Source organism: Anolis sagrei, chromosome 4 (assembly GCF_037176765.1).
Source record: "Anolis sagrei isolate rAnoSag1 chromosome 4, rAnoSag1.mat, whole genome shotgun sequence".
NCBI lineage: Eukaryota > Metazoa > Chordata > Lepidosauria > Squamata > Dactyloidae > Anolis > Anolis sagrei.
In genome coordinates this window covers 21,452,077-21,470,755 of record NC_090024.1, presented here as the reverse complement: position 1 = coordinate 21,470,755, position 18,679 = coordinate 21,452,077, and the positions used below count along the sequence as shown (strand labels likewise).

Genomic DNA, 18,679 nt, shown 5'->3' with positions numbered 1-18,679 from the left:
AAAGTTAAGAACAATTTTAACAAATATAAACTTATTAGTATTTCATTGGGAAGTGTGGGTCTGCTTTTGGCTGATGAGATAGGATTGTTTTTGTTGTTGTTGTGTGCTTTCAAGTCATTTCAGACTTAGGTTGACCCTGAGCGAGGGCCGGGTAAATGACCTTGGAGGGCCATATTCGGCCCCCGGGTCATAGTTTGAAGACCCCTGCTCTAATCCCCTCCTCCAAAGCCCTAAAAAGGCCTTTAAAAAACATAAGTACTTACCCAGCCTACATTAGAGAGCTGCTGGAGATCTCTTGGTGCATTGAAATGATGCTCTAGGACAATGGTTCTCAACCTGTGGGTCCCCAGATGTTTTGGCCTACAACTCCCAGAAATCCCAGCCAGTTTACCAGCTGTTAGGATTTCTGGGAATTGAAGGCCAAAACATCTGGGGATCCACAGGTTGAGAACCACTGCTCTAGGCAAAAGAGGGGCAGGAGCAATCCCCCCTTTTTTTCCTGGCAGCTCTCTAATGAAGGCCAGGTAAGTACTTTTGTTTTTTAAAAGGCTTTTGGGTAGGGGGTTGGCACCTGAGATACATCTCTCAGGACAATATTGAGGTTCTCATTATAAAAGCCAGTCTCCTTGGAAAGTATTTATTTATTTAGTTACAATATTTATAGCCCACCTTTCTCAGACATACGGCGACTTAAGGAGGGTTACAGATTGGCACCGTTAAAACTGCTAAAGCATATACTTATCGGTGTCATCTTGTTAAAAATGTTATCCAGTAACATTGTCTGGCCATTCCATGTTCATCATTCATAGTTCTGTGTTATCTATTCCACTGCATTCTCAAAAGCTTGCTCAAAGAGCCAGGTCTTTATTTCGGAAAGTCAGGAGGGAGGGGGCTGATCTAATATCCCTGGGGAGGGAGTTTCATAGCCGCAGGGCCACCACTGAGAAGGTCCTGTCTTTCATCTCTGCCAATCGCACTTGCGAGGCAGGCGGGATTGAGAGCAGTAGATGATCAAGGGTTTCCAGTGCTTGGCTCTCAACTCTCTATACTCTCTTTAAGACCAGTATAGTTCAACTGTCTAAAAACCCCAACAAATTCTGCTTAATTGAACCATGGAGTTTCTTCACAGCTTCTCTGGTATGAAGATGCTATACATATTTTCTCTGTCCTTTTTCAGGGTAAAAAACTAGTTTGTATGTTGAAAGTTCAAAGTTCAATCTCTAACATCTCTACTTCAGTCTTTTTTTAAAAACATTTTTATTATGTTTATTTCAGCTCTTTCATGCTCTTCTTGCTTCTGTATCCATAAACAACATCCTTAATTTGATGCCGCTGCTTGCTGCCTTGGAATCATCAGGGTTGCGGATTAATTCCTTAATATATTTGTGCTTGTTTGAAGCCATCTCACATCTCTACTTCAGTCTTTGAAATGATCCCTTCTCAAATTTCCAAGGTTCACTCTCAGACAGAGTTAACAATGCTAGGTTAAAATGGGTAGAGGATAAGGGGAGCATCCAGGTTTTATTGGAATGCAATTCCCATCAGCCCCATTCAGCACAGCTACCAGTGAGGAGTTATGGGAGTTGCAGTATGTGGAGGGTGTATATTACCCATCCACATACTAGATATCCTCATGATTTGCCTCAATTTAAGACAATATGCTGTGTGCCAAACAAATGGAATCAGTTGATAAATCTTCAGCCTCTGTCCACACTGTGCTGTCAGTTGTGATGCCTCACATCCTCTTTTTCCCACATGATTCAATGATCTTGTCAACTATGTTGATTTCTGAATTCATTCTCAATTGGAATGGATGCTCTTATTAGAACACAAGCCATGAAGAGAGAAAATTATAGAATATGATGTCTAACAGTACCAGAATAAAGTCTGCATGCTCTAATCCATAGTTTGGGACAGGTACGGATGGCAATGTGTCTGAAATGTTTGGGCTGGTACTGACAAATACCCTGTGCTACTATCTGTCTGCTGCTTTTTGAACCTCTGTACTCTTCCATGTTCAAAATTCCTAGCTTTTTCTTGATCAGGGTAAGATTGAGGGGAGACAGTTTCACACAGCATGCTCCTTCAAAGGCATCTTTCACTACTTGTTGCTTATTTGTTCCTAAAATATACTAGATCCATTGTAATAACCTTCCATTCATCCCTCTGTATGATGCCTGGTTGCTCATATGTTCAAATGGTTTCTTCGCCATGTATCCTCCTTCAACAGGTTTCATGAGGCAGACATCAACTGAGCGAGGCCAAAGGTCCCAGGTTCAAACATTCATGATGTCACTACTTAAAGGATTTCAGATAACAGAGCTGAAAAAAAAGAGTCTCTGAATAAGATTCTGGAGAGCTCCAGTTTGAAGTAATTCTGAACTGGGCCTGATAACACTTCTCTTTCTTTCTGATGGCTGCTTTTAATCTGCCTGCCCTACTTGTCCCCCTTCAAGTTCCACATATGCCCCTGGCTTCATGTCCCACTTTCTGGCTTCATGTAGATATGGAGTTTATTCACAAAGCTTTGGGAGAACTTAGCCAACATTCATTTGCTGCCTTGGGCCTTTCAGTTTCCATTCCTCCTCCAAGATGCAAGATTATTGGGTTCTTATCAGTCATTTGGAGCAGCCACAGCAGCCTGGAACAAGCATCTGGCAGGGCAGCGTTGTGCCTCTTCTAACCTTTTGCGTTTCCAAGTACATCCTGCTGCCGTCAGATTATTTCAGCTCAGACCCATTCCTCCTTTCTTGTGTGGTTAGCCATGCACTGTTTGTTTTCTTTTCCTAATCCTTAAATTGAAGTAAATGGGAGAGAGGAGAACATTGTGTATGTTGGGATCTGAGCCCAGGGCTAGCTGGGCTGTGGTTAAAGCAGCTCATGGCTGATAGAGGCAACACAAGAATCATTTATCTCACTAATCCCAGTCCTAGCTAGATCTTGAAAGCTTTTAACTACAATTTCCTGCACTCTTTGGTTCAGATATGGTCTATTTCATACATAACACTACACAGGAGAGAGGAAATATATGGCCTTTAAGATGAGGTTTGGCTGAAACCTCCATGTTCCTTCACCATTAACTTTGCTGATCACAACTGATAGAAGTTACACATTTCCTATCTGTGATTTTTAGGAAACTTAAACCCTTTGTGACAGCAGGACTGAATACCGACAGGTTGGAGATTTGAATCCGGGGAGAGTGTGGATGAGCTCCCTTTGTCAGCTCCAGTTCCCCATGCGGGGACATGAAAGAATGTGTTCTCTATGATCATGGGTGTTCTCTCCCACAAGGATGGTAAAACATCAAAACATCTGGGTGTCACCTGGGCAACGTTCTTGCAGACAACCAATTCTCTCATACCAGAAGCAACTTGCAGTTTCTCAACCTGTACCCTACGAACTTCTCCTCCTTTTGTGTGGCCATTTCTAGAATATATGTGATGGGCACATTTCTAGAATATAGAAGGAAGCATTTTCCCATTTCCCATTCCTCTGGAGGGCTGTAGAATATTATTACAGCTGCCATTATTGGCAGCAAGAAGTGATGACGCATAAGCTACAATACAGTGGCGTGGCCTGTTTCATGTCTGGAGACCCAACAAAAAACAGTATTTTACAGTCTCACTAATGAGCCCATTTCCCTCCTCTTCTCCCCATCCATTTAATCAAAACACCTTTTCCCATTCTGATTGGTAAAATGTGGCAGCAAAATTCAGGAACAGGCATTTAAGCTCAGCTCTCTTTGCAGCTGACACTTGAAAAATCTATAATAGTGTCAACCAGGTCATAGGCTAAAGTGGTGATCCTTTCTGTAATTGGTCTCCAAGTCCTACATGAAAGATCCATCATTTAATAAGAAAAACTCTATTTCATTCTGTAAACTGAAGCTGTCTCGTGACCTGGGTGGCATAAAAAATATTCTACTGGCAGACAGGCACGTATTCACCAAGAAGTCCTTAATTTTAAGCATGTTCTTGGTAAGCATCTGGGTAGTTCACCTTTATATATACACTCTGCTTTAAAAATATATTTGGCCTCTGATCCCTAATTTGCACTTGGTGTGGTGTTGGGTACAATAGAATACTTTCCGCTTTGGCTAAGCAAGGATCTTTGCAAGAGATGATGGGCAAAAAACTATATCAAACTGATTCAGTCTGCAGCATACAGGGAGTGAATGGAAGGGTCCCTTTCCAGCCTGCAAGGAGCTCATGTGCTCCCCAGAGGTGAGGAATTATGATTTATGTTTACTTCACAACATGCTTATCAATTTTTCCCAAAGCTTGAGGATGTTGTATATATACAGGTGGCTTTGGAACAGAGCACAAAACTAACAGATTAGCCCTTTGTGCCCTGCCCAAGAAGTGACTTCTGCATATGGAATTCTATAACTTTGCTCCCCAGAAGTGGGGGATCACAAAGAATTTCTGCATTCATATATTACATTCAGCCAGAACTTGGCATCACTACCACTGCTGCCCTTCACCGTTTAACTATTAGGGACTTGACCATCCACATTTTGAGTATCCACATACACGTAATGTGTTTGTGGTTTCTGGAAACAAACTCCTCCAGCACATAATGAGGACCCATTGTAACCAAGATCCGAAGACATTCCTGGGATAGGTTGCTGTGAGTTTTCCAGGCTATATAGCCATGTTCAAAAAACATTCTGTCATGACATTTTGTCCACATCTATGACAGGCATCCTCAGAAGTTGAGGGGTCTGTTGGAAACTAGGCAAGTGAGGTTTATATATCTGTGGAAAAATGTCCAGGATGGGACATTAAGAACTCTTGTCTGCTTGAGGGAAGTGTGAATATTGCAAATGGCCACCTTAATTGGTGTTCAATGGCTCTGCAGCTTCAAAGTCTGGCTGGTTGCTGCCTGGAAGAATCCTTTGTTGGGAGGTGTTAGCTGGCCCTGATTGATTCATGTCTGGAATTCTCCTGTTTTTGAGTGTTGCCCTTTATTCGCTGTCTTAAAGCTTTTTAATACTAATAGCCAGATTTTGTTCATGTTCATGGTTTCCTCCGTTATGTTGAAATAGTTCACATGCTTGTGGATTTCAGTGACTTCTCTGTGTAGTCTGACATGGTTGTTGTTAGAGTGGTCCAGCATTTCTATGTTCTCAAATAATATTTCTGGGATGTTTCTTGCATTTTTTTGAATTAAAAAAATCATTATTATTATTCTCCAAATGAAGGGTCAGATTAAACTGGTAAATATGGGTGGGAAATTAGATTATACTGACAGGTATACCTTATCATACAGCACCCTGAATATGGCAATGTCTTTGTGCATGGCACACCCTTGCCCTCCAGTTATCTTATTGCTATCAGGAGTCTTCTGTCTGATGACACCAAGAAAAGTGCCCATCTGTTTTCACCAGATTTCCAAATTTAATGACATAAATAAATTGGATGTCTTGTCCGCGATGTGAAATCTACCAAGATGCCTCATAACACGAAAACAATGCCTTAACAGCATACTTAAATAAATGCATTGTGTTGCAACATCGAATGTTGAGGTTCCTTCCTATTTCACAGACCATAAATTTGTTCTATGAAGTAGCCTTTTTTTTAAAAAAAAGGTGATAAAAGAACAAGGGACAGAAAATGGCTTGTTTTCCCTTCCTTGATTATTCTGCACAAGCTGTAAACCTGCATTCTGTGTTGCTGTTTCAATGGCCCACTTCAATTAAGGTACCAGCATGGTGTGTATGTTTCTTTCCCTTTTTTTCTTTCAAAGCCGCAGGGGTGTTTTTGCAGTGTGTTTTGCATCTAAACCACCTGAGGTCTGAGGTTAATGTGCACACCATACAACTCATTAGCTGCACATTAACTGGTCAAGCCAAAAAATATTTCTCCTTCCAGTGTGATTGATCCAACAATGTCTTTGGTCTTGGGACTCATTCTCCAACGAGTTTATCAAAAATGCAAAGGTCAGCACCCTGGCAGAATGTTTTTTGCTGCACATGTTGAAAGAGTTTGCTTCTCAAACTAATCACCAGGGAAGATAAGAATGACAACTAATACAGAGCCTCATTAAAAATTGAGGAGAAAGATGGGGAGGGAAAGAGATGCTGTTTTTACCCATCCCGCACTACTTCTAGTACTTTTTTCTATAATACATTCAGAAATCTGCTTTATGCCAGGCCAGGCCAGGTCAAGGCCACGCCAATTTAGCTCAGTGCTTTCTCTTTGTCTATACAACTTAGCCCTGTATTCTCTGTTATCCCTTAGGCTCAGTCCTCTCTATTTATCTACTTAACACGGTCTCTGACATCTATCTAGTTCTAGAATCATAGAATCAAAGAGTTGGAAGAGACCTCATGGGCCATCCAGTCCAACCCCCTGCCAAGAAGCAGGAATATTGCATTCAAATCACCCCTGACAGATGGGCATCCAGCCTCTGTTTAAAAGCTTCCAAAGAAGGAGCCTCCACCACACTCCGGGGCAGAGAGTTCCACTGCTGAACGGCTCTCACAGTCAGGAAGTTCTTCCTCATGTTCAGATGGAATCTCCTCTCTTGTAGTTTGAAGCCATTGTTCCGCGTCCTAGTCTCCAGGGAAGCAGAAAACAAGCTTGCTCCCTCCTCCCTGTGGCTTCCTCTCACATATTTATACATGGCTATCATATCCCCTCTCAGCCTTCTCTTCTTCAGGCTAAACATGCCCAGCTCCTTAAGCCGCTCCTCATAGGGCTTGTTCTCCAGACCTTTTATCATTTTAGTCGCTCTCCTCTGGACACATTCCAGCTTGTCAATATCTCTCTTGAATTGTGGTGCCCAGAATTGGACACAATATTCCAGGTGTGGTCTAACCAAAGCAGAATAGAGGGGTAGCATTACTTCCCTAGATCTAGACACTATGCTCCTATTGATGCAGGCCAAAATCCCATTGGCTTTTTTTGCTGCCACATCACATTGTTGGCTCATGTTTAACTTGTTGTCCACGAGGACTCCAAGATCTTTTACACACGTACAAATCTGTTCGATTTGTCCACCTAACATGATCTCTGATATCCAGTTATCACTGTTCTCCTGGTTTCTGTGATCCATCCAGCACACTTGTATTTGTCCACCAAGCCCAATCTCTGTTGTTCTCATCTAGCCCAGGTCTCTCAATTTGGCCACTTAGCCTAGCCTCTGTTATCCACCTAGCCCAGGTGTCTTTGTTTGCCATCTAGCTTGGAGTTTCTATGTATCCAACTAGCCTATAATTCTCTGCTTGTCCCCTTAACCTGTTACTCTGTATATTGCTTCATCTAGCTTGGTCTATTTGTCCATGAAGTCCAACACTGCATGAACACCAAGCACAAAGTAGTTGCACATAATAACATCCTTCATAAACTTCCTGGCAGTGCATGGGGAGTAGATCCAACATTAATAAGAACATCAGCCCAGGCCTTGTCTTACTCAACTTCTGAGTATGCCTGCCCTGTTTGGTATAAATCTGCTCACATGAAGCAGGTGAACATAGCACTGAACGAAACATGCAGAATAATCACAGGATGTCTCAAATGTACACATGTTGATAGACTCTACATGCTAGCTAGCATTGCACTCCCCCACCCCCAATGTTGCTGTTAACTGTGAGATAAATAAAGTTGAATATTGTGAAAGCCACCCACTGCATGGCTATCAGCCTCCTTCCAGTAGACTCAAATCCAGGAAAAGCTTCATGAGAACCATAACTCCTCTTAATGTGCCCTTTGCAACAGCAAGAGCATCTAAATCAAGAAATCTCAATTATATGGTCTTCCTCCAGGGGCAAACCAAGAATGATCAACTTGGAAGTCCCTGAACAGACTCAGAAGTGGAGTGAGCAGATCAAAAGACACCCTGATAAAATGGAACTACCTAGAAGAATTCTCCACCTTGTGCAACTGTGAAGCAGAACAAACAACTCTGCACTTCTATGCTTGTCCACAATGCCCTGCCTCATGTACAAAGGGAGAATTTTTTAAAGCTACAGACAATGTGGTCACTGTTGCCCAGTTTTGGTCAAAAATGATTTAGCCACTTGTGCTCCTTCTATTTTTATCAGTCTTATACTTATTTATGCAATGCTTTTGACATGAAATAAATAAATAAGTCCAATGTTCCTGCTTTGTCACTGGTAATGCCTCTGAAGTCTCAGGAGTCTTCCTTATCATTTGGCACCTGTTAACATTGTGTTGAGCTACTTCAGCAGCTCTGGGGACCTGTTCCTCATCTATGGTACCTTTATATGTGCAAATCAAGTGTTCTGTTTGTTATTACCTGGGTGGGTTTCTATTGCTGTACAGAATCCAAAACTTCAAAAATACCTTTACAGACAAGATAATTGTGCTTGCTTGGGGATTAATTGAAAAGTGTAGACACAGGCAGTGTGGCAAAAATTCAATAGTAGAATAGGCTAAAACCGGTTTCTGCAGAAGAAGTTGCACAGCGAAAGTTGCACAGTACACATAGTGTATACACAGCGAGAAACTAATTATAAAGGAAGAAACATTGTCTATGGAAAGAGTGAGAATCATGCAGAGGTTGCTAGCTTGTAGCTCCCACCTTTTCTCATCACTGCCGATATTAGTCACAACTGATGTAAATATGTAGATCTCCAGGACCATCTAGAATACTGCATGATTTCCATCCCTGATCTATAGACATCTCCAGTACAAAATGAAGCATGTCTATATGTATCCGTTGCTGGGAACTGTGCAGTGTCTCTTAAGTTCTCTGATTTGAGGGACCAGCATAGTTACCATGCTGTTTTATTGTTTTAATGATTGTTTTATTACTCATGGATGTATGTTTTAATTTAATTTATGTCTAATTGTAGTGTATAATTGTAATTGTTTGTACTGGCATTGAATTTTTGCCATTACTTATGTGTAAACTGCTTTGAGTCCCCCTCAGGGTGAGAAAAGCGGTATACAAATACTGTAAATAAATAAATAAATAAAATTATCTGCTGAATTGTATGGTTTTCACAGGCAACTAAAATGGATGAAATGGACACTTGTTAAATATTGTTGCTGCTGTACCAAAATGTTCCTTCTCTCTGTGTTTCACTTGTTCTTACATCATAAGTACCCCACTGTAAGGTTGCAATGAGAGCTACACAGAGACAAAAACACATGTATACATATCCACAATATTTTGACAAATGGTACAACTGAAAATATGTAATTGTAGGTTCAAAAGAAATAAATCTTGCCAATCCACTATGGCAGAATTTCATTTAGAGAAGGAATTCCCCAACTTTGTTATTGACAAACATAAGAAAGCTGGAAAACTCATTATTGTTTTTCAAGAAATAACAAAATTGTGGTCTTGCAAGCAATCAAAAGGCCACAAGTTTGATACAGAAGTCTTGGTTGAAACAACAATGACACAAACAGGAAAATACATTCCCTAGTTTCTTTGCAGTTAAGTATTTCTGATACTCGGTACTCCTTACAACTCTAATTTAATTGATCTCAAGAAGAACTGTCTGGCATAGGTCACGTAAAGTTGAAGGTGAGCGACAGCCATGTGATGCATACCAGACAAAGGGCAACCCCCCTAAGCATTACCAAGTGTTATGAAAGCATCACACTTTGGCATCAGCTTACAGTTCTGAGTACCATCCAAGTTCCATTCCTGTTGAAACCCTAAATGGGCAAAGAGCTCAGTAGCCACAGGGATGGACTTTCTTTTGCAAAGCAGTTCATGAAGAAAGCTGAGTCTGAGGACCTGGGACATTAAGAACAGCTGAGATACCTTTAAGTTTCAATGGGATCATTGTAACTATTTATAATACCACCATCTCCAACAGCAGACCCTGAACAGTCAATAAATATGAAAAATATTTGCTGTCCTGTAATTAAACATTGCATCATATTTTCTAGAAAGATGCCAAGCATTGATCCCATTTGCAAATGTTCAACCCTTCCAGGTATACCTTTAAGACTCCAGAGTCAACCCAAACATGCATTAGAAAAATGGCAAGAAGCTGAAAGAAAACCACAGAGTCCAGATTTCAGAATATGTTAAGCCACAGAACCACAATTTTTAATACAACCAAATAGTAGCCTTGTTTGTTGCATAACTAACAATTAACATATTACCAAACAGAATGCCCCCCAAAAATGGGCAGGGTGGGGAGGAGAGAGACTTTGGAGGGGAGGCTTGCATTGGTATCTCTTTTCAACCTTTTGGCTTGACCAGCTGGGGCACTTGCAAGGTCTTCAGTTAAAATACAGCCTGCAGGGCATACTAGAAATTTAATGTGGGACCGTGGGGCACCCCAATCCTGTTTTCACTGGTTATAAGATTTCAACAAGTTAAAAAAGTATAATTTGCTATAGTTAAATGAATACAATTATTTGTTAATGGCCACATCAGCAATAAATTGACAGATTTAGAATGACTGGATGAATGTGGGATAGTCTACATCAATGTATAGGTCACATGGCAGGTATGGTATTTTCTTTGGGAGATCTGAGAGGAGTGTCCAGATTTGTTTTTCGTACACCGGACACAATAGTTTGTGCCTGATTGAGAACTGAACCTGATGCTCAATTTGAGGAACATCTGAGCACTCAAAGAAATAGACTTTCATCTGACAGCGCAGTTTAAAATAGCAAATAATGATACAATATCATCATCAGATACAGAAGTTTGTATGAAAATGTGACTTTTATTTCCTGCGAGGGTCTATGACTGAAATAAAGGGTTTGATTTAATTATCAGGTACATTTTACTGAACTCTACATGCATATCACGCATATTGTAGACCAGTGTTTCTCAACTGGGGGTCGGGACCCCTGGAGGGGTCACGAGGAGGTATCAGAGGGGTCACCAAAGACCACCGGAAAACACAGTATTTTCTGTTGGTCATGGAGGTTCTGTGTGGGAAGTTTGGCCCAATTCAATCATTGGTAGGGTTCATAATGCTCTTTGATTATGAACTATAATCCCAGCAACTACAACTCTCATAGGTCAAGGTCTATTTTCCCCAAACTCCATCAGTATTCACATTTGGGCATATTGAGAATGCATGCCAAATTTGGTCCAGATCCATCATTGTTTGAGTCCACCGTGCTCTCTGGATGTAGGTGAACTACAACTCCCAAACACAATGTCAATGCCCACCAAACCCTTCCAGTATTTTCTGTGGGTCATGGGAGTTCTGTGTGCCAAGTTTGATTCAATTCCATCGTTGGTAGAGTTAGAATGCTCTTTGATTGTAGGTGAACTATAAATCCCCGCAACTACAACTCCCACAGGACAAAATCAATACCCTCCCCCAATCCCACGAGTATTTAAATTTGGGTGTATTGGGTATTTGTGCCAAATTTGGTCCAGTGTATGAAAATACACTCTACATATCAGATATTTATATTATGATTCATAACAGTAAACAAAATGACAGTTATGAAGTCGCAACAAAACTAATTTTATGGTTGGGGGTCACCACCATATGAGGAAGCGTATGAAGGGGTCGTGGCGTTAGGAAGGTTGAGAACCACTGTTGTAGACTATATGAATTGGGCCAATATAAGTGCCACACAACCTTCTGAGACTCCATGAAGAAACAACTGATAATTAATAAAACATAGGACCTCATCCCATGAGAAGGGAGAAAGCAGAGGGAACCATCTTGCCCCATTCCATCATGTCTTTCCCTGTCTTGTAGAATGGCCCACCTTCCCTCACCCTTACTGCGCAGATGCCTTGTCTTTCCCCCACTTTTCTTCCTTTGGAATCAGGTAACACCCACCTTGTGAAGACAGGGGTAGGGCTACATTTCCATACACAGCAGAAACACAGCCCCACAGAGTCCCACCAGAAGTGCCCTTATGTCACGTGATGACCTCCATGGGGCTTCATTTCCAAAGCACATGGATACTCTTTACTAAACCCATCTGAAGAAGTCCACAATGAAGACTGCTCAAGTGAAACAAAATGTTAGATTCTCAATTTATCTCTACAAAACGGTTTTGACAAAACCAAGAGAGAGTGTTGAAGAGAAGAGGACTTTACCTTTTTGGCCAGCCACCCTAGATGCCTAATCTCTCGGCCTCCAGCAATTCCATTCTTCCCCAGCTGATCTCTGACTTCGGAGATGACCTTGGGAATGAGCTCACTGACACAAGAGTGGATTGCCTGAAACCAGGCCTGGGCGGTGGCTGAATCCTTGCTCCGTAAAACCAGAGTGTGTTTGGCATCAGGAGAATGAACCTCCACAAGCCTAGAGAAGAAGAGGAAAACAAAGAGCTTACCCCAAAGAGCTTACACTTTTATCAATAGGGCAATCAATACAATGCTCTCACTTTTCAAGAAATATGAGGGAACAGGAGCTGCTATGTAGCCTTTTAACAATGAGTCCACTGAAGCATCCCTGAAAAGAAATACTATTGTAGATATATCTGTACGTATTTTTTCTGCCTAGCTTACAAAATACATAAATATACTGGATATAGTCATGGGCATGCTGTGTCAATGCTCCATCTATAATGAGAAGGTGCCAATTGAAGAATGAATTCCAACTATTTAAATTTGGATTTTTCTTTATTTGCAAGCCTGATTGGATTCCCATCTGAAAACATAACATTATGTTTATCTACCATTTGGTGATATAATTTCTCTTTTCAATTCTCCCTAGCTTGGAAATATTTAAGGCAGTGCCCCAGCTGTGTTTATCCACCCACTCTGCCACAGTCATGTAAACACTGCAAGCAGAACAGTTTTTGATGAAAGCCTGCCTTGACCCAAAGGAATTACACATCTAAGCACAAGATGGCTGCCTTCCTATATGAGCCATTCTCGCTTGACCATCCATATGAATGATATCACATTTTCTCAGGAGCCATTTGGCTGACCTCATAACTATAAAATAAAAGAAAACAAAATATCTATAAAAGCCCTGCTGCCAACGGAAAATATTGCAGCATTTCTCTGTCCTGCTAACAAAAACTAACACTTTGGAAGTGCCGTCCTTGAGTCCTGCTACAGGAAGGACAAAATGCCACTCCAGTTCTTTGGTAGGATGATTCCAAAGTATAATTTCAAGCAAAGCATTACACTAAGGGTGCATCTACAAAATGGAATTAATCCAGTTTGACACCACTTTAATACTCATGGCTGAATGTTATGGAGTCATGGGATATGTAGTTTTGTGAGGGACCTGCACTCTGGTAGAGAAGGCTAAAATCTTTATAATACTGCAACTCCTATTATTTATTTATTCATTTATTTATTTATTTGCGGCATTTATATGCTGCCCTTCTCACCCCGAAGGGAACTCAGAGCAGTTTACAAGATATATTTTCATACAATGTATTATATTTAATAGCATAGAGTCATGGTAATTAAAATGTTATCAAACTGCATGTTTTCTACAGGGTAGAAGTACCTATAGGGCTTGTCCTACGCTAGCCAAAACCCCCAAGTGCTGATGTCTACATGATGTCCAGGGCCTTCCTTAACAAAGGATTAACTTGGTTGAATTGATTCAGCTAAGAATTTAGGTGAAACTCCAGAACAACCCTTCACTTGAAGCAGTCTGGAAAACAAACTGGCTCCATGGTAAAGTGGTCCACTGCCTACAAGGGCCTTTGCTACCATCTCTCCCTGTGCTTGTCAGTGCAGGAAAAATGGGAAAGACTAAGCCCATGCTGGCATTGTCACTGCAGTCAGAGCTCCAGGAAAGCTTTGCAGGCATCCCATGTTGACATCATGAGAGGTGCTCACATGATCAGGAGGATGGATATCAGCATGAGACGCCCCTAATAGCCAGGAGCTCTGCTGAAGCTCTGCAGACATTTGGCAACATTGACAGGGATGGGAGAGCGATGGTCCAATCACTTTTGCTCTGCTGGACCATGCAGATTCTCCCTACCATCTCCATGGATCATGCATGGAGCATGTGAAGATCTCCAATCCAGGCTTGGCCTCAGAAAAACTGTAAACAAGACCCCAGCCATCTTAAAAGGAAGGGTCCTATTTTAAACTATCCTGTGAAATGACTATAAATTACTACTAGAACTGATGATGAAAGGTCTGGGTTACTTTGTCATATGTTTATTCCAAATGAGATAGTTTGATCAAACAGGAGTTGAAAATGAGTAAGTAAACTTTATTATGGTTGATGACCAATCATAACAGGAGGACCCAGTCCCGCACATCCACGTCAAGCCCAAGGGGTTATATGCTTCAAACTTCAACAAATTTTAAAATCTAGGCCAAAACCCACATTCAAAACCCAACTCAACCCATGGGATCATCCGGAGCCCCTGGTGGCACAGTGGGTTAAACCCCTGTCCCGGCAGGACTGAAGACCGATAGGTCGCAGGTTCGAATCCGGGGAGAGGCGGATGAGCTCCCTCTATCAGCTCCAGCTCCTAATGCAGGGACATGAGAGAAGCCTCCCACAAGGATAAAAACATTATATCATCCATGAGTCCCCTGGGCAACGTCTTTGCAGATGGCCAATTCTCTCATACCAGGAGCGACTTGCAGTCACTCCTGACATGAAAAAAAAAAAATCTGAAGGCAGTCTAAAAGGAAATAGTGGGGTTGAAAATAATGTATTTAATCTACGCACAAAGTGAGGATGAACCAGTTTTTGTTGCAGACAACATCCAAGCTACTCACACCTCTGAGGATGCTTGCCATAGATGCAGGCGAAACGTCAGGAGAAATGCCTCTAGAACATGGCTCTATAGCCCGAAAAAACCCACAAGATCCAAGCTACTGTTAGCTATTCTATCACGATGCTATGATCCCTCCTTGAAAAAAGATGGATGGACCCACTTGCAAATAATGCTTTTCATTAAGAAAAGAGCAAAGATCAGCACCTTGGTGAGATGTTTTTGCTGTTCATCTTGAAAGCTTTTTTCTTTTCAAGCTAATTATCAGAAAAGGTAAGGAGGATGGAGAGCCTCATTAAAAACAGAGAATAGCAACTGAGGAAAGAAAGGGGCTCTGTATTAATTTATTTCCTCCCATTTACCTTTTCTCAAATGTATACTATATTACAATTAACATATGAAGCTGCCACTTGGTTTGCCCATTGGGGCACTGGTGTTATCTAGTCTGAAAGACAGCAGTTTTCCAAGGACTGAGGCAAAGAAGGGTCTTTCTTATTGTCATTTGACTGGAAGTGCCAGGAATAGAACAAGGGTTATTTTGCATGTCCAGCCATGCCGTATTAGGGTTTTGCCATAAATCAATCCAGCCTTCATTCCAAAGATCACCACAGTTGGCCCAACACATTTCTGGATTTGACTTTTGTGGATTTGATTGGTCACAAAATTGATTAAACTGTTATCTATAGGAAATTTTAGGTTTTCTATAGAGCGTGACTATAAAGTCATACTAGATGAACTAGAGATTTCTAGAGAGAACATCACACTAAGAATTTCTAGGTCCCCAGTGAGATTATATCATCAGCTTCTAGAAGAAACTAACCAGAAATTCCTAAAAAGATGTTCTCTCAAGAGTAAAATTACATTTGCAGATATTTTCAATTTCCCATGCCCCTAACCACGACAAATGTGGAGGGCCGAGTATTACCTAACTTCATCTCCACTCCCAAGATCAGAAACATTCAAGATTACAGAGACACAGATCTGTCAAACCTTAACAAGGTTCCCATTTCCTCAGCATTAATTTATATCAACTCAGGTCTATGTTGGATCACAATTTTTTTCTGGTTGAAACTTTATTCATATTTCCATATTCATTTCTTAAAATGTATGTATTTATTTGTTTGTTTCATTTATATGCCAGTTTTCTTACCCATTGGGGGAGCTCAAAGCGGTTCACAACAAAGTAAATGGCAAAAATCAACACCTTACAAACTATAAATACATCACATTACTTTAAAAAGCATACAATGATATATTAAAACCAATAAACTATCAAACATAAAACATCAGAGATAATAAACATAAAATATTCAATATTTATTTACGACATTTCTACCCCTCCTTTCTCACCCCGGAGGGGACTCAAGACAGCTTTACATAAAGGGAACAATTTGATGTCTTAAAACATAATGTAAATAAATATTAAAATAGAATTAAAAAATACTTTATTAATAATTAAAACATTTTAAATTATTAATTATTAAAACATTTTAAAACAACACATTCAGAGTTAAAAATGTAATCCATGAGCGTAATTCAGGCCGTTCCAATGGTCACTGCACATTATTCCAAGTTTATCTATTGCACAAGTTCTCTAAAGTCTTGGTCACAAAGCCATATTTTTACTCTCTTGCAGAAGGTCAGGAGGGAGGGGGTTGATCTAATATCCCTGGGGAGGGAGTTCCACAGCTGAGGGGCCACCAATGAGAAGACCCTGTCTCTCATCTCCACCAACTGCGCCTGTGAGGGAGGCGGGACCGAGAGCAGGGCTTCCTCAGATGATCTTAAGCTCCAAGATTATTCATAGGCAGAGATCTGTTAGGACAGATAAGCTGAGCTTAAACCATTTAGGGATTTATAGGCTAAACATTGCACCAATCCCAAAGTTATCTTGACTACTTGATCTCACTCATTGAATGCTTGCTTGAAAAGCCACACTTTAAGTTGTTTCCTAAATGGTAGGAGGGAGAAGGCTGATCTAATCTCACTGGGGATGGAGTTCCACAGCCAAGGAACCACCACCGAGAAGGCCCTGTCTCTCATCCCCACCAGTTGTACCTGTGAGGGCAGCGGGACTGAGAGCAGGACCTCCTTAATGCTCTGACTCATAAAGGGAGATGCGTTCGGATAGGTAAGCTGGACTGGAACCCTTTAGGGATTTATAGGCTAAAGCCAGCAGTCTGAATTGTGCTTGGTAGCAAACCAGCAACCAGCAGAGCTGGTTCAACAGGGGGGTTGCATGCTTCCTCTATGTCACTTAGAAACCTGGCTGCTGCTCGTTGGATTACTTGAAGCTTCCGAACAGTAATCAAAGGCAACCCCACGTAAAAGCTCCTATCGTAGCTCCCGTTTCAAACAGATATATTGTATTCTCATTTCTCCACTGACCCTGTTTTCTAAGGTACATATTTTTACAACTTTGGATGGGAGTGAAGTTGTTTGGCAAATTGCACCAGAATCGTAGAAGGGTCTGGATTTTGTCTCGCAAACTGATGCGTGTCTAGGAGCTGTGAATGGCATAATCTTGCATTAAAACAGGAATCGAGATAAATCCTTAGCAATGCTTATTAGGTTTAATGTCTTAATGGATCATATTCACAGCTATAATAAGCCTGTTTGATCAGGAATGAGCGATCGGCCTCACGCAAGGCACATGAGTTTCTTAAGGGCATGAAGCTGTCCACTATTGAAGGTAAAATGCAGGGCTTTATTACTATTCTTTAATGTGCTACAACAAAGCTATTCTTGGTCTGGCAATAATATATGAAGGGAAAACATACTTTTTAGCTTCTTTCCCTTAAGGACTTTCCTCATTTTTCCAGTGAAAATTGGATAAAATACTGAAGATACGTTTCAGTGAAACGTTTTCTCTTTTGCAATTGTGAAAGGCTGCTTAAACCAAAGGCTTGCTGTGGAGAGCAGAAAGATTTTAATCTAAGACAGTCTAAAGCACTAGAGAATAATTCCAGAGGACATGATAGAGTTCAATTACTTTCAGTGTTATTATGAAGTTTAAATTGATTCCAGTATTTGCTTTTAGCTTTTATTGCTCTGACTGTATGAAACTGCTTCTGACTAAATAATACATGTTCTATTATTTTTCCACAAAGTATGCGCTATTTTCAACTTTTTTCCCTTGCATCTCAGGCCATTTCCACACAGCTGATTAAAATCCCACATTATCTGCTTTAATCTAGGCTATATGGCAGTGAGGACTCAGATAACCCAGTTTAAAGCAGGTATTGTGGGTTATTCTGCTTTGATATTCTGGGTTATATGGCTGTGTGGAAAGGCCCTTGATACAGTAGAGTCTCGCTTATCCAACATAAACGGGACGGCAGAACGTTGGATAAGCAAAAATGTTGGATAATAAGGAGGGATTAAGGAAAAGTCTATAAACATCAGATTACATTATGATTTTACAAATTAAATACCAAAACATCAATGGGTTGTTGTAGGTTTTTTCGGGCTATATGGCCATGGTCTAGAGGCATTCTCTCCTGACGTTTCGCCTCCATCTATGGCAGGCATCCTCAGAGGTAGTGAGGTCTAATATTTGCCTCACTACCTCTGAGGATGCTTGCCATAGATGCAGGTGAAACGTCAGGAGAGAATGCCTCTAGACCATGGTCATATAGGCCGAAAAAAACCTACAACAACCCAGTGATTCCGGCCATGAAAGCCTTCGACAATACGTCAAAACATCATGTTTTACAACAAATCGACAGAAAAAGCAGTTCAACACACAGTAATGTTATATAGTAACTACTGTATTTACGAATTTAGCACCAAAACACTGCAACGTATTAAAACAACTGTGAATCCTAGCGGAAGCCAGACTGTGTTAGATAATACAGAACGTTGGATGAGCGAAGGTTGGATAAGTGAGGCTCTACTGTACATGTACTTCAGCATTTCCAGCATTTTAACCATGTAGATTGAGTGCTATATTTTCTTTTCACATCATATTGATACAAACCATTTGTAGTCTGACTGGTTTTAAAAAAGATGAGGAAGCAATTTCTCCTAACATGAAAGACCAGTTCACCTTTAAGGCATGG

The 18,679-nt window shown here is 40.8% G+C and overlaps 1 protein-coding gene across 1 annotated transcript in view; it reads right to left on the bottom strand.

Annotated features, from left to right (window-relative positions):
* Window positions 1-18,679, bottom strand: part of SNTB1 (syntrophin beta 1) — a 149,156-nt gene that overhangs the window by 28,844 nt on the left and 101,633 nt on the right. The window contains exon 3 of the mRNA XM_060775833.2: window positions 12,010-12,217. Within this exon, the coding sequence (XP_060631816.2) occupies window positions 12,010-12,217 (208 nt within the window). The remainder of the gene's footprint in view (window positions 1-12,009; window positions 12,218-18,679) is intronic.